Consider the following 26,174-nt stretch of genomic DNA (forward strand, 5'->3'; position numbering starts at 1 on the left):
CACCCCCAGAGTTTGTGATTAAGTCGATCTGAGGTAGGGTCTGAAAATTTTCATTTCTAACAAGTTCTGAGGAGATGCTGCTGTTTCCAGGCAGGGACCAAATTTTGAGAATCACTGACCTGAAGACCTGAACAGATGTCGAGCACACTGCCCCCGTGTGGTGACCTGTCTTCATAACAGGCAGAGCCTTGTCACTTAGAAACTACCACCTTCACTTCACAACCTTCATCTCTAAAGAAACGGTCATCTGCCACGGTGCTAATGTGCACTTGCTGAGAAGCTCCAAACATGAGAAGGCCATGAGAAGCCAGAGGGTTCATACCTTGGGGTTGTTCTGGGCCCAGTTCCTCCACAGGCGGTGTTGCAGGTGATGCTGCAGAACATCGGGGTGATATCTGAGGGTCCCCCACAAGTGAAGACCCCATGGATGGCCTGGATGACATAGATGACTTCAAGGGTGGGGATCTGGGTGATGAGCCAGGTGGTTGTACTTGATGCTTTGGTGACGCAGGGGATAGCCCAGGGGGTGAGCTGGGTAGTATGGGCACAGCTGGCAGTGATACAGGTGGCAAGTCAGATGGTGAATGTGCTGGAGATGAGGCCAGTGGCAAGGCAGCGGAGAGTGAGGAGACAGGTGGTGAAACTGGTGGCTCCACAGGCCACTCACATGTGGACTCAGCTGTCTGCACAGGTGGGGACACGGAGGGACCATGGCCACCACTTCCTTCCCCTTTGGGAGTGCACTGTGTATGAAGTTGTGTGGATTCTTCCATATCATCCTGCCCTGCTTGGAGCCTGGACTGACTGTTTTCTGGGCATTCACTACCAAGGGCGAGTTCTATCTGGCAGTACACTTCTACCCGGGGGAAAATCACTCTCTTGGAGGGAGAGTTAAGGTAAGCAGCATCTAGGGAAAATAACAGCATGGGGTCAATAGGTGGCATTATTAATCCTTGGCATCTGCAAGAAATTTGCAAAAAATGATTTCTCAAATTATTTTCATAAACAAGATTCGTACTTTTCAATGCCTTTTCTGTACTTAGGTGTGTCTCTATTGAGTATTTGATTGCATGTTGCTTCACTTTTCAATGGATATTCACTGAGCAACTCTATGTGCCAGGCTCTATGCCAGGGGGACAAAAGCAAGTGTGAATGCTCCTGGTCTCTTGAGTTTATGGTCTAGTGTGGGGCAGCACTGACCACCCAAATCTCAAGTTTTAACCAAGACAAGCACAAGGGAAGACAGGTGGCTCAGGCGGTTGAGCGCCACGCTGTGAAGCTGTCCGCAGCCTCTGCAGCGCCAGTTCAATCCGGCCGGCCAGTTGGTGAGAATCCCACATGGCATGGCAGACCTCTCTTGTCGTGCCCGCTGCTCCCCTCAGCAGTGTTTCGTCAGTCTGCCTGTTCTGTTCCCCACTCTGTCTCTGGTAAAGCCTCTCACGCTCCCACGCACCTGGCCTGTACCCCAGTTCTTGTGTAAATAAATAAATAAATAAATCTTTAAAAAAAAAAAAGACAGAGAGAAGCAGGGAGGGTTTAGTTGGGAGAGCGTCCCTGAGGGAGTGACATGTGAGCTGAGATCTGAAGACAGAGTTCTCCAGGGAGGTCAGGGTGCCGTGGGGAAAAGCATTTTAGGCAGTGGGAACAGCATGCAAAGTTCAAGGGAGCTTGAGGAAGCTCAGGACCTGAACGGTCAGTGTGACTGGAGGAGGGGTGGGGGCACAGGTGGGAGAAGGGCTGAGGAGGCCTAAGGGCCAGATTACACAAGGGGTGGTAGTAGGCAGCCTCCAGGTTCTTAATTTCCATGGAGACCATGAAGCCTTATAGGCAGGGAGATGCTAGCCTGGCTCCAGCTCTGACTTTGACAAGACCACTGAGGCTGCTGTTTGGGGACTCAGTGAGAACGGCATAGAGGACAGAGGGAGCTGCAAGAAGTGTTTGCTGCTGGCACTGGAAGGAGAAAGAAGATTCTGTTTAGGAGATAAAATAATTTAGAATTATGATGGATTAAGAAGGGGAAGAAAGGGTTGGAGCTTATACAATCGGATAAAGATTGGTACTGTTTGCAGAGACTATAACCATGGAAGAGAGCACAGGTTATGAGTTTGTTTGGGGACTTGTTGTGAAGACCCAGGAGAGATGACAGGGGCAAGTGAATACATGACTTTGGATCTCAGAGAAGAGATGAGGGTTGGAGATGCGTCTTTGGGAGACCCACCTAGGGGTGGAAGCTGAAGCTGGGGTGGCCATGGAGGAGACCGCCTAGGGAAGAGACGCAGAGTGTGAAGAGGAAGGAGCCAGGATTGAGTGAGGAGAGAGCACCCAGCAGTAGACTGAGAAGTGTCTTGTAAGGATCCAGTTGAGAGGTGGAAGTTGGTTATAAGAGAGAGGGGGAATAATGGATATTTGAAAAGCCCTAAAATGGGATGGGCCCTCCACAGAGGTGAGGCGTAAGCTTTATGCAGGAAGATGAATGCTTCCTTTAGTCTGATAAGAAGGAAGAGGTCAGAGAAAGGTAAGTCTGTATATTCAGTTCCAAGAACTTCCCTTTGGTGCTTTTGTCCATACTATTTTCACTTTTTTTTTTTTTCCTGGTAAACCTAGAACTATTGTAAAGAATAAAGCTTATTGAAGGTTGCAGGTGGTGGGGGGGCATGAAATGTTCAAAAGAATCCAACAGACACTTTATCAAAGAAGATATATGGATGGCAAATAAGCAGATGAAAAGATGCTTAGCACCACTAGTCACTAAAGAAAATGCAAATTAAAACCACAATAGATACCACACACTGATCAGAAAGGCTGAAATTAGAAAGATTGATTATACCAATTGTTGGTGACAACCTGGAGAAACTGGAATTCCCACACACTGCTGCAGAGAATGTAAAATGGTGCATCCACTTTGGAAAACAACCCAACAGTTTCTTAAAAAGTGAAACATAAATGCTGGGCATATCTTAGTCTGCATGTATCTAGAATTGATAATAGGATCTTGAAGAGATACTTGCACACACATTCACTGCAGCATCAGTCACAATAGCCAAGAGGTAGGAGCAGCCCAAATGTACATTGGTGAATGAATGGATAAAGAAAATGTGGTTAAGACACATGATGGAATATTATTCAGCCTTAGAAAGGACATGCTTTCTAAGCATGTAGCATGCTGTCCATGCCACAACATGAATGTGCTGTGAGGATATTATGCAAAGTGAAATAAACCAGTCCAAAATTGCTGTGATTCACTTATGTGGGGTATCTAAAATGGTTAACCTCATAGAAATAGAAAGCAGAATGGTAGTTACGGGGGGGGGGGGTGGGAGTGGGAGAAATAGGGGTTATTGATCAATAGGTACAGAGTTTCAGTTTTTTGAGATGAAGTAGTTCTGGAGATTGGTCACAGAAATATATGTGAATATATGTAACATGACTGAACTGCACACTTAAGATGGTTAAGATGGTACATTTTATGCTATATGTTCTTACCACAATTTCCTATATACCATATAAATTATATATATTTATATAATTTATGTATAATAAATTTTGTGTCTATCTATATATAATCATATGTAATTATACATAATTTAAATTATATATGTGGCTATAGGTTAATATTTACATATCTACAAAACAGGCTTCTAGCATATGATCTGGTCCTTCTACTCCCAGGTATTTGCCAAAAGAATGAGCACAGGGCCTCCCTGGTGGCTTAGGGGTTAAGTCTCAGTGCTATCACTATTATGACCTGAGTTCCATCCCAGACAGGGAGCTGACCCACATGGCGCAGCAGAACTCACCTGTCTCTCCCGCTGCTCCCCTCAGCAGTGTATTTCAGTAGACCCACTTGCTCTGCTTCCCACACTGTGTTTGGTGAATCCTCTTACCCCCCATACCTCTGACCTATACCCCAGTTCTTCTATGCAAAAAAGGAAAGAATGAACACATCTGTCCATATATAGACCCATGAGGAAGTGTACACAGCAGCTTTATTTATACTAGCCCCAAACTGGATACCCCCTAATGTCTATTGACAGGTGGATGGATAAATGAACTGTGGTATATTCACACAATGGGATGGGCTGTACACAGGAATGAACGATTTATACCATGCAAACCATGGGTGAATCTCAGAACAATCATCCCGCCCTCCCCTGCTGTATGCCTCAGATCTATGGTTAGCTTACAAGTTTTGTTTGTTCCCTGACCCTTTGTTCGGTTTCTCTATTTTCCACCTGTAAGTGAAACCATTGATATTTCTTTTTCCTTCTGACTTATTTCCCTTAGCATAATCCCTTCCAGCTCCCAGATGAACGTTGTGCATGTGGCATCCTCTGAGTTGCAGCCTCACGCAACACCCACGTGCACAGCCTGTGTGGGGAATGCGGATTTTCAAGCACACCCGCACGCAGTGCCCTTCCCTTTGGTAGGAGGCTGCTGCTGGGAGGCCAGGGGTGGAGAGGTTGGCTCGCCTGGCAGCAGGAATAATTAGGTGGATGAGAGCTCTTCAGAGGGAGGTGAGAGGATGCCAGGATATGAGTTGAGGAACTGAGGGTGACACCCTGTGGGTGCGACTTCCTGCTGGGCCTGATCCCAGCCAGAAAGCAAGCTGGAGTTGACTCCTGTTTTCTGTTCCCAAATGACAGGTGGGCATTGAGTGTGATTCTGGGCACCAAGCACGATTTCTCAGGATGTGTCAGAACCTCCTGCTTGCAACTCATTCCAGGAGAAAACTCCAGCCCTGCCAAACCCAAGAGGACTTAGGTGGGGCAGCGGAAACCTGCACTGAGAAGGCCTTGCATCCTGGCCAGGTGGAAGAGAAAGCAAAAGCAGCTGGTAGCCAGCACCAGGCTTTTCCTTGCTTATGAGCTGTTTGTTCCTACCTGGAGTGACTCTAGGCCCACTGAGAAACCTTGCCATTCTCTAGACACAGCCCCAGTTCTTGAGTGGATACCTGTTATGTTGCTGCTAGGGTGACCCTTTGGTTTAAGACTGCCATTTATACCTGCCGTTCATGCCTGTGAAAATATTCACACCAACTTGGGGAGAGGGGCAGGGGTGAGTGGGAGGGAGAAGGCTCTGGGTTCCTCCCAGTGTGTGGAAGAGGGGCTACTAAGAAATGGGAAAGACGAGAGAGACTTAACAACCCACTTTGCAACTCTCCCAGAGTGTGCCCCCAGGAGGAGAAAAGTTCTAGGGAAGAAACAGGTTTGGAGGGAGCCAGGTAGCTGGACTGTAACCATGTGTGGTAGATCCTCCTAGGGTAGCCAGTTGGTGTCTGTGCCAAGATCTGAGATGAAAACCAGGGAATCCTCCAAGCCCTAAGTCCCCAGCCTACACCATCACTTGGGAAAGGGTGCAGGGGCTCCCCGACTGATGGTGGAAAGAACCCCTGGTCCCAGCCAGTGACTGCTGTTTCCAGGGCTTTGTAGGTGAGACCTGATCATGCCCCACTGACACCCCTAGGCAGTCAGCCTTTGGGGCAGCTGGACTCAGTTTTCACAGCTGAGTAAATGTGGAGGATGGGGGAGCAGTCCGAGGAGAGTTAGGGGAGCAGGAGTCTGTGCTGCAGTGGCCAAGTGAGAGGAGGCAGTGGGATGGGTTGACCACTGCCCGGACACAGCACTCGGCCTCCCTGGAACAGCTGCTAGTGGGCTGAGCACTGGGCTAGGATTCTATGCGGCCATGCTCCTTTAGTCCTCACAAGCAAACACCGAGGTCGCTTCTATGACCAGCCCCCTTTTACAGATGAGAAAACTGAGGCCCTGGAGGTTACCGTCTGAGATCACATGGTTATAGTGGTCAGGAATCAGCATTTAAATCCTCTTTGCAGATCAGGAAACCAAGATTCAGAGAAGGGAAGTATTTTCCCACTGTACACAGCCTGGGCGTGGGGAGGCGGCAGGAGGGGGACCTTGACCTGGGATTATTGCCTCTGGTGCCCAAGTTCTCTCTCTCCGGTGCTCCGGCTCTGCACCCCTCTTACTGGGAAAAAGGACCCGGGAGAAAGTAAGAATCAGGACAGGGGACAATTGAGAAAGCAGGAAGCAATTTTGGAGGAAAAAAAAAAGTGAACATATCCTAGGAAAAACCTCTTTCAACCCCCTAGTCTCACTCCTGAATTATTTTTTGAACTGCATACACAAAACATCCACTCAGAAGGCTTAGAATAGTGAACATGTGGAAACTCAAAGGAGGGACCAGAGCTTTCGATACGACTCTGATGGAATATTTCACAACTGCCCCAGAGGACAGGTACAAAGACCATATGGCGGCAAGGAAATAAACACAGGATATGCATTTACGAAAGTGCCCTTTGATCCAGGACTTCCTTTTTGTGGAAATAAATTCTAAGGAATTACTTCCCCAGGTGGAAGAGTGTTTTTCTTCTCTTTTAATGAAGATGTTGGCCTTGACCTTCACGGAGTTAGGTGACTCTGTGTGTGGGATACATGTCCTTGGCCTCTGCCTTTCCATCCCGGCCTGGAGACGCACAGAGTCTGCGCAGTGTGGGGCCACAACTTCCCAGGCCCGCCGAGCACCAGGACACCTCTCCCTCATTCTTGTTCAGTATGGTTTACCCAGACTCAGAGTATAAACCACTCATCCTAGCCCTACAGTCACAATATGGCTTATTGGAAAGAGAATCGAATGGAAGAGAGCGAGGTGGCATGGAAATGGAGATGTCATAGGGGTTTCCTAAATACAGCTTTTAAATCGAGAAATATATTTGCAGAAAAGCCCTAGACACTGGCCCATCAGTTAACCTCAAAGCCCCTTCGCCATGGAGATCCTAATTTCTAGTCACAGGGGTCTGTGCTGGGAAATGCCAGCTGGCAGGTCCTGCCCCATTTCTGGCTCTCCTGGGTGAAGGTCAACTCCAGTTCACAAATTTTGGAGGGATGCTCTTTTCAGTCCTTCTATTTCCTGTCTTCACTGGCCCACCTCCAATCCTCCCCTTCCTCGGGCTCCACACAGTACTCACTCAGCCGCCGCAAGTACAAAACGGCATCTTCGTACCCGCGGTAGTAGTAATTGTGCAGGATCTGCAAGGTGAACACCAAGAAAGTAACTAAGGCTGCAGCAGCAGCGAGCACACGGACCCCTCACCCTGAGCAGCTACGTTCATTGCTCTTGAGCTTTATTTGGTCAGCTTTTTGAAATGTACCCTCCAGTGTCCCACCCCTCACTATGTGCTGAAAGAGGGGGAGCAATTTCTGATCAGGGGTCTTTAGGGATGCTGCATTAATGTGTGCAACTATTCACAGCAGGTCATCACGCCTCTGGGCAGGAAAGGGTGAGAGGTTTAGGGTAGACCCAGAGGAGGTGCATCTGGGCCATCTGAAGAACAGAGTCTGGAGACTGGTTCAGACCCCAGTGCTGCCACTGGCTGTGTAGCTGTGTGAATGTAAGCCCTCCAGTCATGCATCTATAAAGTGGGAATAACAGTGTTTATTGCAGAGGATGCTACACTAACCACAAAGCCTTTTCTGCAAAGGGCCACATAAGAAATAATTTGGGGGCATTCCCTGGTGGCCTCCAGGTTAAGTCTCAGCACTATCATCGCTAGGGTATGAGTTCCATCCCAGCCAGGGAGCTACCCACATGAGGCAGCAGACCTCTCCTGTCTCTCCCGCTGCTCCCCTCAGCAGTGTATTTCAGTTAATCTACCTGTTCTGCTCCCCTCTCTGTCTCTGTCAAATCCTCTCACTGACCCCCATCTCTGGCCTATACCCCAATTCTTCTACACACAAAAAATAAACATTTTTTTAAAAAGAAATAATTTGGGCTTTGCAGGCCACAGATAGTATCTGTCCCTGCTCCTTTCCCTTTTCTTCCTCTTTTGCTTTTGTTTTTGCTTTACAGTTCTTTAAAAATGAAAAGCCAATCCTCAGCTCACAGGCTGTACACAAACAAATGCCGGCTGGATCTGGCGCTTGGCCACAGTTCGCTGACCTCCACATTGCAGGTCAGAGAGGAAGACTCCTGTCAGCGTGAACACTCCTATCAGTGGTTCTGACATCCTTGCATTTTTCAGGGGAGGAATGGAGGCTGGGAGGACATGGGAGGTGTGTTCAAGGTCATATAGCTAGTTGGCATTGGCGACAAGGCCAGGACAGTCTAGGAGAAAGTTTAAAGGATCATTTGTAGGGAGGAGACACAATGGAACAGAATGACGCCACTGACTCCCCCAGGCCACCCAGCCCCTGACCCCCCAGCGTCCCCCTGTCTCTCACCAGCAGGTCCGGGGGGAACAGGGCATGGGTCATCCTGGTGATGTTCTCCAGGGAGAACTGGAAGGAGCAGTTGAACATGCGGAAGTCGTGGAAGATGGCAGGGCAGTCCCGGGGGCAGATATCCTGCTGCCCGCTGAAGGTGGAGATGGTGATGGCGTCGGTCCAGAAGGAGCAGGGCTGCATGCCTGTGAAGCCCCCGTCGATGTACCTCTGGGGGGAAGCAGAGTGAGAGATGTTCATCTGGTGGCAGAAGCCCTCATTCATCCAGGGGGCACCGAGGACATGGGTCACTCAGGACAAGCCTTGGGACCGTGGTCTGGGCAGGTAAATGGTGTGCCCATGGTCACTCAGGGAGTCCATGGTGGCCTCAGACCCCCAATCCAGTGCTCTGTCCTGCACCAGCCCCTCTCAGCCATCTTAATGGTACTGAGGGTGGGGATCTCAGGCCTCTATGAGGAGGGGTCCCCATACCCTGGAAAAACAGGAACACATGCCCCCCCCCCTCCACCATAACCTCCCAGGCTATCTCTCCCAGAGCCACTCCACTGCTGAGGGCAGGTGGGGGGCAATGGAGCCCATCCTCATGGCCTTTCAGGAAGGCATACTCATCTTGGGTCTCGGCAAAGTGTGAAATATCCCCCCTTCCTCCCGCCAGACAGCTATGGGTCCAAACAGCCTTCCTCCTAAGGCCAGGCACCCTTACCACTTTCCAGAGCCCCCCTGTGCCACAGCCTGGCCACCGGCTACCATGTGTCCACCCCCAACCCCCTTAGGGCTTCTGCTTCCTAAGCTGTGAATGAAGAACAATAAATGTTAAATTTCTAGCTATTGGGGTGACTGACAGCTACACAACTGACACACGACACGGGCTCCAGCAAGCAACTGGCCCTTAATCTCTGGATCTCATTTTCTTTGTACATAAAATGAAGAGGGGGCATGGGTGCAGAGTGGCTTCACCTGAAGCAGGTTAGAGGTGCAAGATCTTGGGGCCCTCCTTACAGACCTACTGTCTCAGAGTTCACATCATTGATAAAAGCTGCAAGTGATTCACGGGCACATTAAGGTTTCAGAGGCATGAGCCTAGAGGACCTAGAAAGTCTCCATCACTGAAGGTTCCAGGCCCCAATATTCCAGGGCCCTTATTCTAACTGCCAAGTCTGTGGAGTCTTGATTTGCTGGGTTCAGTAATAGGTCATTGGGTTCAGAGAGAAGCCAATGCAGCTGGGAAGTCCCCAAAATTCACCCTAAAGTCCCAGAAATCTATCTGTTGGGAATTCTGAGTAGAAAAACATAAGAAGCCTTCCAACTTTTGGTTCTCCCACTGAGTTCTGAGACCACAATCTGGCCCCCTGAATTAAGCACCCCTTGATCCCAGCTCACCACCCCCTCCAAATGCTGAAGCACTTACCACACCACGGTAAGTTGGGGGAATGAGGCCACAGTAGACGGGGACAAAGCAGCTGCAGTAGAGGGCCTGTGGAGAGAGCGCAGGACTGAGGTGCTGAGGCCTGGTGGCTGGGTGGCGAGGGGGGTCGTATGCAGACCACTGGGCCACCACTGGTCTGGTCTTCCTCACCAGGGAAGCGGATTCTCAAGTTCAGTTCCTGCCCTGACTCATTAGCTGGGTCCACGGTAATCTACTTGGTCAATCTGAGCCTGATGTCCCAAGTTTATTTATTTATTTATTTATTTATTTATTTATTTATTTATTTATTTATTTAAACTGAGACTTCTTCATAAACCAATTATAGCTAACATTTTATTTTATTTTATTTTATTTTATTTTAAGATTTATTTATACAAGCACTGGGTATAGTCAGAAGCGCAGGAGGGTGAGAGAATTCACCAGAGCCAGAGCAGGAAGCAGAATAGGCAGATGGACGAAGTACACTGCTGAGGGGAGCAGCAGGCGGCAGGAGAAGTTTGCACACCATGTGGGACTCTTGCCCGTCGGCCGGGGATTGAACCAGCACTGCCGAGGCCACAGGCAGCTTCACAGCCCAGAGCTCAACCGTTGCGCCACCAGAGGAGGCCCTGATGTCCCAAGTTTAAAGGGAGGTGGTGGCCTAACAATCTCCAGGGTCCTTCTAGCCCCATGTTTCCATGAATCTAACAGGACTCAACAACCACCATGTCTCCAGGGCCAGTCCCTCGAATCAAAGGAGGGCAAGACGCCCACCGTTGGGACTATGCAAAGAGGGGAAGTGAGTCAGTAGGTGGCAGTATCCGATGACAAGCGCTGGAACCTCTGTTGGCCAAGCTTGGACCTCTAAGAAGCTCCAGGATTAAGACAGACCACAGGGCAGAGGGGAGAGCAGAAGCTGAGCCCTGGGGACTCTGAGTGTTGAAGTGTAGAGGAGGGTGACCGAGTCTTACTCATCTTGGGCTTCTCTGAGTCTATGTCCCTAGCAGTGTGCCTGGAACAGAGATGCCAGGAGGGTGAAGGCAGGGTAGGACTAGGGAAGCAGAAAATGGAAGGAAGAAAGCGAAGCAGAGAAGTGGACCATGGGGGGGGCCTGTCAAGAAATTCAGGAAGCTCACCAGCCCTCCAACCTCTCACCCCTAGGCCCTGCCCTTGGCCCCAGCCCCAAGCCAGGCCCCACTCCAATGCTGGGCCCCGCCTCACTACCAGGCCAGCGCCCTTGCCTCTATGAGCTCCTCCTTGGACGTATACTCAGAAACCACCACACTCTCTCCATCCGTGAACCGGGTGAGGGTCACGTGGAGCTTCCCATTGGCGGCTTTGTAGGAGTCCTCAGGCAGGACCTGGTACAGAAACTGCCTCATCATCTGCACCATCTTGCAGGACGGGGACAAGGGCCCCAGGAAGGACTTCTTCACCTCAGCCACACCCACATTGAGGACTCTGAGGTACTCATCTGTGGAGGAAGCAGAGAGGAGCAGGTGGTCAGGGCACACCGTGGCCTGTGGCTGAGAGACGTCAAGGGTGGCAATTTCTTCCTGCATCCAGCAAATGGGAAACCTAGAACTGCGAGGCAGGGAAGGTCCCAGGAATCCAGCTGTCATTTTGCACACAAGGAAAGCAAGGTACAGAAGAATTAAGTCACTGGCTCCAGAGACCAGCTGCGAAACTAGTCAAAGGCGAAACCAGACCCGGGGTTGGCCTCCTCCATAGAGAGGGCCAAAGACCAAATGACTTTCCCCTACTTCCTGCCACGATGCTAGAAGTCCACCACCACCAGACTATGTTCTCTTGCCTGAAAGCCTATTAGTGACACCCTGAGACATGTGTATGTGGGGGTGGGGGTGAGGAAGTAGGGATGCTGGCCTTCCCTTTATGGCCTCTGACACAGGCCAGGGAGGGAGAAGTTCCTGAAATATGGGACACATGTGCCAGGTGGGACTGCAGGTTGTGGGGGGTGGGTGAAGGGCCTTCTCCCTCCTTTGGAGAGGAGCACAGGCAGAGCACCAGGGGCTCCCATGGAGGGCAGAGGTGTTGTTCAGGGAATGTATACAACCACAGAGGTGTTGTTCAGGGGAAGTATAACCCCTCCCCCTCTCTTCTGCCAATCCCCAAAATCCCACCAGAGAAGTCTGGGTTGTAGGCTTAATAAGCCGTGCTGACACACTTGATTCTCACAGCAATACTGTGAGGTAAGTTTTTATATCCTCATTTTACTAATCAGGAAACTGAAGCCCAGAGAGGTAACATAATTTGCATCTACTAAGTGGACCCAGTGGGATTTTAAGCTGGAGTGTGTGACCCTAAAACCCGTGGTCCTTCCGCTACACTAAGCTGCAAGCTTCCAGAGCCAGGCCTATCCCTGCTTCCTGCTGACTGCTGCTACTGTCTACCCTGGGTGCACCCTCTGAGAAAATCAGAAACAGAAATAGCTATGAAAAGGATTGTTAATTTTTTAAAAACAAATATTTAATTGTAAAACATCCCATGCAGAAGAACTTTCTTGCAGTTTGTTATTACGTAGCAATGGCTCCTTAAAAGTGGTGTCTCACAAGCTCTCTGCACTGGAGGTAACCAAGCAGAAGGGGAATAATTACCCCAGAGAAATTTTCAAAGGAATTCCTGGGTTTTGGTTTTTGTTTTGAGTTTTTTTTTTTTAAGATTTATTTGTTTATGCATACAAGAACTGTGGTACAGGCCAGAGGTGCAGGAGGTGAGAGGATTCACCAGAGACAGAGTAGGAATCAGAACAGGTGGACTGACCAAAAAATACACTGCTGAGGAGAGCAGTGGGCAAGTCAGGAGAGGTCTGCTTCACCATGTGGGTCAACTCCCTGGCTGGGGATTAAACTTGTGCTGCAGTGGCTGTGGATAGCTTCATTGTGCTGCTTCTTCACTCCTTGCGCCACCAGGGAGGGCCCTGCATTGGGTTTTAAGAGCTAAGATTCCATCCAACTTTGAGGTTCTGGAATTCTCTGGGGCACCTTACAATACATCTGGCAAGTTATCACCATGGACTTTCCTATTTATAAAACAGCTGAGGCACAGAGAGGTTAAATTATTTGCCCAAAGTCACACACAGCAAAGTTCACATTTTACAGTTAACACATTACTCCTTGTCAGTCTGGAAGTGGATGGAATAAGGAGCTTCAACATCATTTCACAGATGTAGACACTGAGACAGAGAAAAACTCAGTGTCTTGCCTGAGATCAGACACCCAGGCAGTGCTTGTTCTGGCTCTAAAGCTCACCTGCTTTCTCTGGGTGTTGGTGATCCCAGAGGCCAAGTGAGCCTGGGTTGCCATGGTAACATCCTTTTCTCCTAACACTCAGAATCACAGCTGCATATGTGCATTAGGGAACGACTAGAGCCACTGAGCATTCTTGTTGTCACCTCCTTCCAGGGGCGGGTGATGGGAAAGCCTTTGTGGTTTTAGAGCAGTTAGCCTAACCATGTGCCAACTCGCAGAAACAGTGCTTTCCTGCAGGGGCGGGTGGTGGGGGCCAACCCACCTGCAGGTTATGAAGCAACTGAGAGTGTGGATGCTAAGATGATGGGTCACTGAGGTCTCACCCACAGGACCAGTTAGGATAGGGTGGGGACACGATGTTTTTGGAATTCTTAATGAACAGAGGGTCAGTGACCTTTCCCACAACGCCTAGGAGCCAGGAGCACCTGAGTCAACGTATGATATCCTCCTGGACCCCCAGCAGGAGGTGCTCACTGGACCAAGGAGGGAAGTTTGTTCATACCACACAAGAAGAACCTGTTTGTGTGGAAAAAATAATTTTAAAAAAATGCAGATAAGCAAAAAGAAAAACATTTCAATCTCTTGGAATCCCTCTACCCAGAGATTAATTGTTGGTCTATTGTCTTCCTAGATAAAAGTATTTACAAAATTACATATATATAAAGACATGTGAATAAAAATTTGTATTTATTCCTATATGTATGAATCTTACTTGGAATATACTACATATTGCTATTTACGTTTTTGTAACTTGCCTTTTTCACCTAATGTGCTGTGTCTTTCCACATCAATAAATATCCATTGATGACCTAATTTAAAAGCAGTGTGGAATGCTATTGTATACCATATTTATTGAACAGGCCCCCAACAGGGGTGGCTTTTTAGTTTGTTTCCTTGCCTTTTTAAACACTGCTGCAATGAATAACCTCATGTTATATTCATTGCCTGTGTCCTTGGTTATTTTCCTTAGGATAAATTCCTAGAGGAGGGAAGGCTAGGTCACTCAGAGGCATGTATATTTAAAATTGCAGTGCTCCAAGGGACTGTGGTGATGGTGCACGGGTGAATTGGTAGTGGGAATTTTACAGGGACTGCACCCGAGAGGAGAAAGCATGTATTGTACATAAAATAAATAAATATTAAAAAATAAATTGCAGTGCCCATTGTAATCATGGCTTTTATATATGATCCTTTTACAGTCAACACTCACGTATGGGGGAAGGGGTGACAGGGGAAAAAACAGTGCCCATGCTAATAGTATAGGGGTTGCCAATGCACTTACATCAGCAAATAGCATCATCTGGAAATTAGCAATGCTTTCGCCAGAATCGTGTAGCCAGGGAGGGAGGGAACAGGAGATGGTCTGACTTTTCCTGTTCAGATGCCCAATTTGAAATTCCTCTGGCTGCTCACTGGGGCTGTGTACCCAGGGAATCTTGTATCTCTGCCTCTCATTGCTCCTGTCCACTCTGTCTTCAGTCTCTGATTGTCTCTTTTTCTGCCTCTCTTCCTTCTCTTTCTTTCTTCCCATCTGAGGGAGAAGCAACTAATCTAGTTTAAAAGCCTCCATTGGTGGAAAGTTAAGTGTTAAGATAGCAATTGCTGGGTGCTGGGAGGAGAGATAAATTTAGCTTGCTTCTTTAGGCATCTCTGTACTTTCTAGCACTTTCTCCCATTTCACGTTCTCCTTCCAGGGTGCAGGCTGCTGTGCCTGGGGACACAGTGTCCCACACTGACCAGAGCAGATGGGATTTAAAAGCAGCACCACTGGCACATGTATGATCAGGAAACTTGGGATTGGCTCGTCACCCACAGCCCACATAAAGCATGTTCATTGCTCTTCCTTCCTGCCTCCTCTCATGCCTCAGTGTTATCTAAACGTAAATCTGTCTCCCAAGTCAAGCTGGAGGTTGTCATGCCCTCCTCCCCTTCTCCAGTCTATCACTGTGCTTTGCCCATAGAAGGCCCTTGAGACAACTTGGCCGTAGGCTTAGAAGCCCTCCAGGCCAGGGATGGGCTATGCTTACCTAGACCCAGAAAGCCTCCCACACTTGGTGGATGCTCAGTGTTTGTTCAGTGTGTGAACAAAGGAAAATAAAAACCTGACTGGGAGGAAAAGCAAGAGATGGGGTTGCTCAAAGGAAAGAGCCACTGAACATCATTGCCCAATAAAAGCCTAAAGGCAAGACATGACAGACCAGATGTAGCCGTCCTAGGCCTCACAAAGGGGAAAACATTAGGTACCGAAGCAGATAAATAAAATAAACACATATCTAATTATCCCTAATTTCCCCCCTAATTACAATATCCTAGTTATATCCCTAATTATTTCTCCCCCTTCAATGGTTTTTCTGAGACCCCCTTTTCTGTCTGCCATACAGAAAAAAATAGCAGAGTTAAGCTATAGTGAAACCTCTGTGTCCCAGGTCACATATCTATGGATTCAACCAACCTCAAAAATAAATAATATGTTAGGGCTACAATAGTTGCATCTCTATCAAACATGTACAAACTCTTGTCATTACATAATGATAAGAGTATAATAGTTGTATAATCGTTATGTTGCATTTACATTCCTTTAAATACTACAAGTAATCTGGAGATGTTTTAAAGTACATGGGAGGATGTGCAGATATATAAATATATCATTTTATAGTGGGGGCTTAAGCATCCTTGGATTTTTGTGTCTGTGGGTCTGTGAATATCAATGGATGACTAAATATTCATAAGTGTGGTCAATTCGCCAGCCTTACGTACAAGAACTTCAGTATAAAAATATATAAATAAGATTTTGAGATGGAGAGACAGTTGGAAGCCATTCCTAGTCTCAGTCACTCAGAGAGTCTTGGTCTCTTTTCTGTGACCAGATCCTGTTCTGGAAGGAGTTCAGGCTCTGGAATCAAAGAAACTTGATTCAAATCCCAGTTTTACCACACTCTGGGTCATCACTGGGAAGCCAAAAAACTTCTTTTAGTCCCAATTTTGTCACCTCTAAAATGGGTATTATAACACTGACCTGACTATTATAAGGCAGATAGCTTTAAAGTGCCTGACATAGTTATCATGCAGTGTTGGGTATCAGTGATGTTAGTAATTCTCCATGGAACCATGGGGTGTTTCTGGTTCTCGGCTTTGTCATTTGAACATGGGACAATAACCCCCACTTCACACAACTTTATTGGGGTGTGATCAGGTCATGTGTGGATGCAAAAAAGCAAAGCAAAAGCACGGGGGAGCTGAGAGGGCACAGCCTGCTTCAGGGCAGAGGGAGGAGCCTGCGGTGTGTGACCTGTATGGTGGGCAGAGCCGGCCCTCCCCTTCAGTGTGGGGGACCTGCAAATATAGAAGGGAATAAGGGGTCTTAGAAAAACCATTGAACGGGGAGGAATAATTAGGGGTATTAACTAGGATATTATAATTAGGGGGAAATTAGGGATAATTAGATATGCCTTTTATCTTATTTATCTGCTTCAGTACCTAATATTTTCCCCTGTGTGAGGCCTAGGACGGCTATGTCTGGTCAGTCTCTGGCTGGAGCACCTGCTGAGATGGTAGGCGCTCAGTAAACGTGAATGCTTGCATGAATAAAGCAGAAAAGAATGAACCTAGAAACAGCAGGAGGAACTGAGGTCCAGAGAGAGAAGCAGCTATTCTAAATGATTCAGAGAATAAAACCAGGGCTTCCCCACCTCCATATGGCCTCTCGCTATGTGAAAAATCCTAGAAAGATGGGCACTTGGCAGCTGAGAATTTTAACTGCTGGGGATCCCGCTCACAGGGTGCCCAAAATAGGTCTGGATGGTCTGAGGTGGAGGATGGGACCGCACAGGCCCGGTCTCCCGTGGACTGGTAGCCTAGCAACAACCTCGGGCTCAGCCAATCGCTGTGAGGCTTTCCCACCCCCCTGCCCTGCTCCCCCAGCTGCTTGTAGGGTGGGTGCACGGTGGGTAGCTGGGGGTGCCTCAGCCTCTGGGGAGGCGCCAGAGAGCAGAGATAAGTTCCCAGGAAAGCGCTGGCAATTCTCCAAGTCCCTGTGAGCAGCATCTGTCTCTGCTCTTACCTGCTCCCTAATTGTAGGCTGAATTTTAGACTGCATCTCCCTGGGGTTATATCTTGACTGCCCCGTGCCACTATCATAGTAATTATTATCATTATCTTAACAATAGTCGTTTACCCAAGCAGGTTTTCACACTTAAAACTTCATTTTGTCTTCACAGTCAACAGCGAGTCGCCCCCACCCCACTGTAGGAAGGAAGCCCCTGAAAGCACTATTCTGAAACGCCTAAGATGCTAGAAGCCTAGGTCAAAAATGCTGACCCAGACCAATCTTCTCATGTTATAGGTGAGAAATCCACAGCAAGGACAAAGGTGAAACCGAATAAAAATGGCTGAATGGATGAGTGGACGGGGGGCCTGGCTGGCCAGCTGGCGGGATAAATGAATAAAGGAAGCATATACTCGAAGTCACAGTCTGTTAGCAGAAACCAGAGCTAGGATGTATGAGAAAAGTCACAGTTTTCTACTCGATTCTGAATGCATTATAGATTTTAGTCAAAAGCAAACCAACTCTGCCCTAGTAAGCATTCAAAACAACAACACCACTTTAAAAATGGATAATGACACTCTTCCACACAGACTTTTATCGAACTCTAAGAGAACTGGCGTTTAGATGCTCTTACATTAACCAAAACAAAGAACCACTCTACTGAATGGGAAAAAAATTTTGCACACAATACAAAGACCTGCAAAGAACTCACACAACTCAACAAAAACAAGTAAACAATCCAGTCAAAAAATGGACAGAAGAACTTAAAAGACGCTTCTCCAAAGAGGAAATGCAAATGGCCAACAGGCATATGAAAAAATATTCAACATCACTTGTAATCAGGGAAATGCAAATCAAAACTACAATGAGATACCATCTACACCAGTGAGAATGGCACATATTAAAAAAACAACAAATGTTGGCAAGGATGTAGAGAAAAAGGAACTCTCCTACAGTGCTGGTGGGAGTGCGAACTGGTTCAACCATTATGGAAAGCTGTGTGGAGGTTCCTCAAACTACTAAAAATGGAGCTTCCACATGACTCAGCAATTCCACTCCTAGGAATCCTCCCAAAGAACACAAAAACATTAATTCAAAAGGATAATTGCACCCCTATGTTGACTGCAGCACTATTTACAATAGGTAAGATATAGAAATAACCCAAATGCCCAAAAGTAGATGACTGGATCAAGAAGATATGGCATATGTGTGTGGCATCTATATACATATACATACACACACAATGGAATACTATTCAGCAATCAAAAAAGATAAACTCATGCCATTCGCAGCAAATGGATGGAGCTGGAAGGGATTATGCTCAGTGAAATTAACCAGAAGGAAAAAGAAAAATATTGGAAGGTTTCATTTATAGGAAGAATATAGGGGAACAAAATATGGGACCAGGAAAAAATAATAAATCAAAAAACCAAATTAACAGGCAACTATTAATCAGAGACACTCTGCAGGGAAGTGGGGAAGTAGAGAGATCAAAACAGGGGAGGAATGTGTTCTTACACAAGGGACTATGATGATGGTGCATGGGTAAATTGGTGGTGGGAATTTTGTAGGGACTACACCTGAAAGAAGAAAGCATGCATATTACAAAAAAGGAAGAACAATGTAAAATATATAATTAATAAATAAATACTCAATAATAATTTTTATATATTCTACATCATTTTTCATTTTTTTAAATTTTATTTTTATATTCCCTGTACAATTGCAACCCCCTTATTTTGACCCAATCCCTCCTTTCCCCCCCACCCCATAGTGTGTCTCTGGTTCATAGTTGTTTGTTGATTTTGATATTTTCTTTCTTATAGTTATTCTTTTTCCTGGTCCCTTATTTAGGTTTTCTAGATTCCTGCTATGAGTGAGACCATCTGGTATTTTTCTTTTTCTTTTTGGCTTATTTCGCTGAGCATGATCCCTTCCAGCGCCATCCATGTTGCTGCAAATTGCATGTGATTATCTTTTTTGAATGCTGAGTAATATTCCATGGTGTATATGTACCACATCTTCTTGATCCAGTCATCTCTTTTTGGGCATTTGTGTTGTTTCCAAAGCTTAGCTTCAATAATCATTTTAAAATCTTAAAATAAAAGTTTAGATGCTCTTATATCAGATTGCCATAGAAATGGAATTGTCTTCCATTGGTTCAGCACCTGGATTCAAAGAAGGTGCCCTGTGCCCCTCTCCTAGGACCTGAGGCCTCTTCCTGCCCCTGTATGCTTCTCCTCAGTATCCAGACACAATCTCCCCAACTTTCCACTGCAGGATCACTGGTTATCTTGAGATGAAACAGACACATAGGGAGTGTGTCTAGAAAGTTCTTTGGAACCTCATAATATTCTTGGGGCATTACTCCTGCTCTTTTCTCTCTGGCTGTTTTCTTTGGTGGACCTAGATGTCCCTTGGGGATCCTGCTCCAAGACAGAAATCAGTACTGCCCCTCCTTCCAGACTGTGACTGTCCTACCCTGCAGCTTCTCCCTGCATACTAAGGGAACACTTGGAAACTGCAAAAGCAGGAAAGTAGTCACCCTCTTGTCCTCAGAGTTGGGGTGTGTTTGTGTGTATGTGTGTGCATGTGTGCGCGTAGCCAGGGACTTCCAGGTAAGCAAGCCTCTGTTACACAGAGAAAAGATCATCTCAGAGGACCTTGTCATTGGGGATTTTCTCAAATTAGGGCGCCACTGCATAGGAACGCCCATGCCTCCGCTCTTTCAAGCCCATAATTAAAGTTCATTTCTGCTGAGTAGAGCTATTCACTGCCTGGCTGTCCCAGGCTTCACATGGGTCTGTTACCGGTGTCTATGTCTTTGTTACATGAGTCTGGAATTCTCATGAAAGCACAGGGTCTAGCCACACTCTGGCTATTTACTGCTCTTACCAACTGCCATTTCTCAGTACTGCCTCTGTGCTGGTTTCTGCCTCATTGTCTCATTTCACCTTCAGGACATTCCTATCAGGTATTTACAGGTATCTTGTCTGTGCAGTGAGGAAATAGAGGCTCATTAACTCGCTCAAGCTTGTGCCATTGGAAAACAGCAGAGCCGGGCCTTCAGGTCCTGAGGCCCACAGAGCCGGTGTTCTTTCTACCAGCTCTTGGAGATCTGCCTTTCTAAGACTGAGTCTGGGCACATGTCCTCAGGGCCCAGATAACCCTGAGAGATAGGAAGACCCACTTTAGATCCACAGAACCCAAACCACATCTTCAAATCTAAGCTCCCTGATCCCAGACTTAAAGCCCCTTCTCGGGCCAGGTCAGTCTCTTCTTTCACCAGTAAATACAAAGTACACAATCCTGAATTTCTCCCCCAACACACACTATTATTTCTCTTTTGCCACCTATGCAGACCTCACCTTAAGGTCCAGCTTAAGCTCTGACTTCCCACAAAGCCTTCCCTGATCACCCCCACGCCCAGTGCTGTCTTTGCCCTCTCTGTCTGCACCATTTATCTCAGGCTGTCTCCAGTGGCCCGGCCTGTCTAGCCCATCCTTGAGGACAAGGCCCATACCTAGAATATCCTTCTCCCCATTATTGCCTGTTTACATGCTAGATAATGTTAATGCTGAACCTGTGAGTATTTAAGAAAGAGTACGTGAGCTTCTTAATGTTCCATCAACAGGGACTTTTCTGTTTTGTTGCCCATTATATCCCCAGCCCTTAATCAGTACTATAGGGACTTAATAAATGTTTGTTGGATAAATTAGTAATGAGTGGTTAAAAGAAAACACAAGCGGATGAATGAACTGAACTTAAGGAGAAGTCCAAAGAGTGTCTTCTCTCCTGGGCTGATAGGAATCCTTCCAGCTGGTGGTCAGGAAGGTAGAATTTTTCAGTGACTCAGCCAGACCTGGGCTTGGGGGCCAAACCACAAAGCAGTTTGCTCTGTCCAGCCTGGTCCCAACTCTTGCTCAGTGCACATAAAACCCTGAGCTGGGAGGACGTTCTTCCTAATGTGGTGATCTCAGGAGGACAGAGTTGGGTGACCCTTGAAGGTCAGTGGGTCAACTGCTAACTTGAATGGCAGCCAAGTCAGTCTGGAGGTTTGCTTATCGTTTATTTGCCTGTTTTTTCTATAGAATCAGAAATGGAGCTCAGCTGTCTTTGCTGACTTTGATCCCAAAATAAAGCAAACACTATTTAAATACTTTTTAAGTGAAATGGTTTAAAAATAGATCTCTCAGGGCCTCCCCAGTGGCGCAGCGGTTGAGTTGCAAAGTTGCCCGCAGCCTCTGCAGTGCCGGTTCGATCCCCGGCTGCTCCCCGGCCACCAGAGGAGGGTCCCACATGTCGCGCAGACCTCTCCTGCCGCCGCTGCTCCCCTCAGCAGTGTACTTCAGTCCTTCTGCCTGCTCTGCTCCCCGCTCTGGCTCTGGTGAATTCTCTCACCCTCCCGCGCTTCTGACTGTACCCAGTGCTTATATAAATAAATAAATAAATCTTAAAAAATATATAAAAAAATTAAAAAAAAATAGATCTCTCAAATATAGTGTGGGATTCTGGATTGGTTTCTGGGACAGAAAAGGGACATTAGCAGAAAAATTGGGGCAATCTATAGTTAATAGTAATTAGTGCCATAGTTATGTGAGAGGTTAAAGTTGGGGAAACTGGATGAAGGATGGATGGAGCTATCTGTGCTATCTCAGCAACTTTCCTATAAATCTACAGTATTCCAGAATGACAAGTTTATGTTATTAAAGTAAAAAAAAAAAAACCCAGCTCACCCAAGGCTCTTAGACGCACAGTCCCTGCCACTCAGCAGGGGTTCAGTTAAAGCCTGTGGACAGGGCCTCCCAGGTGGCTCAAGGGGTTAAGTCAGCACAGTGAAACAATCCATAGCTACTGCAGCATGAGTTTGATTCCTGGCCAGGGAGCTGACACACATGGTGCAGCAGACCTCTCCTGACTCACCTATTGCTCCCCTCAGCAGTGTATTTCATTCAGTCTGCCTGTTCTGCTCCCTACTCTGTCTCTGGTGAATCCTCTCACCTGCCCCCCCCATCTCTGGCCTACACCCCAAATCTGCATAAATAAATAAATCTTTAAAAAAAAGCCTATGGACATTGGGGGGAATGTCACCCACACGAACTTTCCAGATAGGTGGTTTTACATATAACCAACACATTCAGAGTTTTACCAGAACTTCCATTCAAGCACTTTCCACTCAACAGTCCAAAGGTTTATTTGGGGGAAATAAATCTTTATCCATTTGGTAGAAGAGGCTGATTATGTGAAACCCAAGTTACTTTGAATGACTTGAAAGATAATGATTCCCACATGGAAATGGGAGTCGCAACCACCACCACATAGTGATGTCATTTCCACAACATCCTATGAAGTATTTTTTGCATTTCTTATTTCATTTGTTCTCACCTTCTTAGTCAGTGTGTAAATAATTGCTTGCCCCATGGATCCTGGCAGGGAAGTTGTATTGCTTGCAAAGCGACTTCTGAAATCATAATTAGAGGGATGCAAAATGTAGAAATTAAGAGAGATTCCAGTCTTGGCTCTGCTGCATAAACCTGGGCAAATGATCTAGTCTCTCTAAATGGCTGTTCCATCCCTAGGAATAAATGAGTATTAAGATAGCATCTGCTTGATAGGGTTGTGAGAGGATTAAAGTGAATGATTTGTGTAAAGCATTGAGCACAGCACCTGGCATGTCCTAAGTGCTTGATAAATGGCCATTAGCTATTAGCATGACACTAAGATGTGAATCTGAGCAGACTACCTTTTTACAGAAATGCTGCCATATTAGGCAGATAACTCTGTATCATTTTTTGATGAAGATATTTCGATTCTAAAGTACACCCAGCAGCCAGGACTGAACTGCAGGTTACATCAAATGTAACACACACACACACACACACACTCACACACTCACACCCCTACAACAGGGGGGGAAAAAGGAGGTTCTTTTTCATCTTATTCATATCTTTAAAGAACTTTGGAGAGATTTCCACCTCTAGTGGACTGAACTGAAAAGGAATCTCTCCAGCTTCAAGAACAACAAAAATCCTGGATGTAAAATAAAACCAAGTTGTGAGATATGGGTGAACTCACAAGAAGAAAGAGATGAAGCAAAGAGGAATTGAAAGCCAGAGGCTTGAGGGAGAAAGCTGAGGATGCGGTGGCCCCAGAGACTCTTATTAGACCAGAAAGTCTGGTCTGTGGTCCAGGGGCGGTGGACCAGGATGTGGTGACAGGGAGTTGAGCTGGGACCCTGCTTAAAGGCAGGACCCTCTGACAGCTGCTGGGCCAGTGAAACAAGCCAGTGGCTCATCTGTCCAGGGCTCAGGTGGAAAAACACAAAAGCTCATAAGTCCCTTACACACTCAAAGCCCCACACTGCCTTATATGGGGCGTAGGGCTCTGTAGGGTAAAGAAAAAATGTCAGGCTTTTCTGCCCTCTGCCATCAGGATAGATGATGGATCCTTGCGGTCCTGAATGCATGCCTGATGGCGGGCACCTGGAGTAGGGTGTGGGCCTAGGTAGATGAGATCCACCTGGGCTAAGACTGCTTTTTTAAGGGCGGCGTCACAGGGACGCCATCAGAAGCCGAGAAGCAGCAGAAGCAGAGAGAGAAGCAGAGAAGGCCGGAGAGCCCAGATAGAGTGAAGACTTGCTGGGGGCTGGGAGGCCTGCCAACCTCCTGGTCCCCCAGCACCCTTGCCTGCTGTGTACCGGGTAAATCCCAATAAAAGACCTGCAAAAACCACTGAGGACTCTAACTCCTCCTTTACCGGGTCTGCATGGGATCAGAAAACCTGCACCGTGTCTATTCCTGACCCTACAGGCTGGAATTGCCATCACCCACAGCGTCATTAACATGAAAATCGGTCTTGAGTTGGTGTAGGGTAAGGTAAAAGTGTCAGGCTTTTCTGCCCTCCCGCCATCAGGATAGATGATGGATCCTTGCGGTCCTGAAGGCATGCCTGATGGCGGGCACCTGGAGTAGGGTGTGGGCAGAGGTAGATGGGATTCACCTGGACTGAAACCGGGCTTTTAACGGCAGCGTCACGAGGACGCCAGAAGAGAAGCAGAGAAGCAGAACAAATGGGAGAGAAGCAGAGACCACCAGAGAAGGCCGGAGAGCCCAGACAGAGTGAAGACTTGCTGGGAGCTGGGAGGCCTGCCAGCCTCCTGGCCCCCCAGCACCCCTTCCTGTGTACGTGGTAAATCCCAATAAAAGCCTGCAAAAGCCACGGAGGGCTCCAGGACTCTCGCCTCCTTTACCCTGTCTGCGGGATCAGAAAACCTGCTCCGTGTCCTGCCTGCCTTTACAGTTGGTGATAAGCCTGGGGTTCCAGGCCAGGACCAAGGCAAACCAGTCCAGACAGGCCCTTCCAACACCCAGGCCACACGGAACTCCCACGGAAAACCCTAATCTGTGCGGATGAACTCACAAGTAGATAGTAAAAATTTTAATCACGTAGACTGGTGTCCAGTCATTTTTGCTTTAATACATTTAATAAGTTCTCAAGGACATGCTTGATTAAGTTTCAAAAACACTGCTTTGCCTGTTTTTCTATTTCAAGGTAGTTTCCTTTTCACATGTTTATCCACTCACTCAACATTCATTGATCAAAGACGACTCACGCACTGATCATAGGCACCTGTGCTGGGAACACAGCCATGGCTTCTCTTAGCCTGTAAGCGGGATGTCCTCCCGCCTCCAAGTTACAGATAGGAAAAGCAAGGTGAGGCAGGTCACTGGCGGGTCAAGGACCCACAGATGGGACTTCTAGTTCTCCTACTTCCTGGAACCTATATTCTCCACTGTAGGGTAAGGTAAAAAATCAGGCTTTTCTGCCCTCCTGCCATCAGGATAGATGAGGGAACCCTGTGATCCTGAATGCATGCCTGATGGCGGGCACCTGAAGTGGGTACACCTGTGCTAAGACTGTGCTTTTTAAGGGCGTTGTCATGGGGACGCCAGTAGAAGCTGAAAGAGAAGAAGCCGAGAAAGCAGCAGCAGAAGCCGAAGAGAAGCCGAGATCACCAGAGAGCCCAGATAGAGTAAGGATTTGCTGGGGGCTGGGAGGCCTGCCAGCCTCCCGGCCCCCCAGCACCCCTGCCTGCCATATGCCTGGTGAACCCCAATAAAAGACCTGCAAAAGCCACTGAGAACTCTGACTCCTCCTTTACCTGGTCTGCTGGATCAGAAAACCTGCACCGAGTCTATTCCTGCCCTACATCCACCAACTCTGGGGTATCTTTCTCCTCCACTGGTGCCCAAAGCAAGGAGTTACCAGAGCCAAGGTTCTCATAGTGGTCATCCGTCCATCCAGCCCTAGTCAGGGAGATCCCAGTGAACCACCTGCCAATGACAGTAACTTCAGTCACCCTGAACTCCAGGGCCCCCAAAACCCTCTGTCATTAGGATGGCAGGAGCTGCCCTAGGTGGCACTGGAACACTTGGGGGCAAGTTGAGGGGGCAGAACAAAATGCCTGTATTGTCCTCTGTTCCCAGCGAGGTGTCATCCTGGGCCCTACTGTGCCTGTGTTGGTGGGACAGAGACCCTACTGCTCCCTGGCATTTGCATGTGCTTTGTGAGATGCTGTGGAAGCCTATTTCCTGCCTAGAAGGGAGGATGGAGGATGGAGGATGCAAACGCATCTCTGCAGGGATATGCCACCAAGGACCTGTCATCCAGGAACCCTCTTGGAGCCTACAGATTCTCTCCCTCCCCCAGCTCCCCTTGGAAGGATTATCTCACTTGAAACTATACCCTCAAATCGTTCACCATACCACCTCCTGCTTTTTTCCCCTTCCTTTGAGCATGCATGCTGATATTTTTCTACATTTTTAGTTACTTATGATTTGATTTTACCAAAAGAATGTTGGCTCTATGAGGGCAGACACCCATTTTGTTCACTACTGCCCTAGAATTAAGGATTGAATGAATGGCTTTATTTGATCACTGTAATTCAGCCAGAATCTGCTCCTCAATTTCTTTGCACATTGGCTCAAATGACAGCTTTCAAACTTCAAAAAAAAAAAAAAGGGGGGGTCATCAGAACACTTTCTTTAAATGAAATTTTAGAAAGAACTTCCTTGAATAAGACAGATAATAACAAGGCTATACTTGTTGAAGCCAGGAGAAAGCCACAGGCTTGCAGTGTATATAATTTTCCTGCCTCCCATAGCACCCTGGGGCTCCTTGGAACACAGTTTACAAACCACTGACCTAAGTGAAGTTCACCT

General features: G+C 47.3%; 1 protein-coding gene across 1 annotated transcript in view; it reads right to left on the bottom strand.

Annotated features, from left to right (window-relative positions):
• The window catches only part of PNPLA1 (patatin like domain 1, omega-hydroxyceramide transacylase), a gene marked incomplete at its 5' end in the record, with an annotated part of 41,853 nt that overhangs the window by 6,652 nt on the left and 9,027 nt on the right, over positions 1 to 26,174 (bottom strand). The window contains 5 exons of the mRNA XM_084257558.1: positions 323 to 907; positions 6,983 to 7,043; positions 8,235 to 8,444; positions 9,643 to 9,708; positions 10,881 to 11,113. Of these exons, the coding sequence (XP_084113684.1) occupies positions 323 to 907; positions 6,983 to 7,043; positions 8,235 to 8,444; positions 9,643 to 9,708; positions 10,881 to 11,113 (1,155 nt within the window). The remainder of the gene's footprint in view (positions 1 to 322; positions 908 to 6,982; positions 7,044 to 8,234; positions 8,445 to 9,642; positions 9,709 to 10,880; positions 11,114 to 26,174) is intronic.

Source organism: Talpa europaea (assembly GCF_964194135.1).
Source record: "Talpa europaea genome assembly, chromosome: 2".
Taxonomy (NCBI): Eukaryota; Metazoa; Chordata; class Mammalia; order Eulipotyphla; family Talpidae; genus Talpa; species Talpa europaea.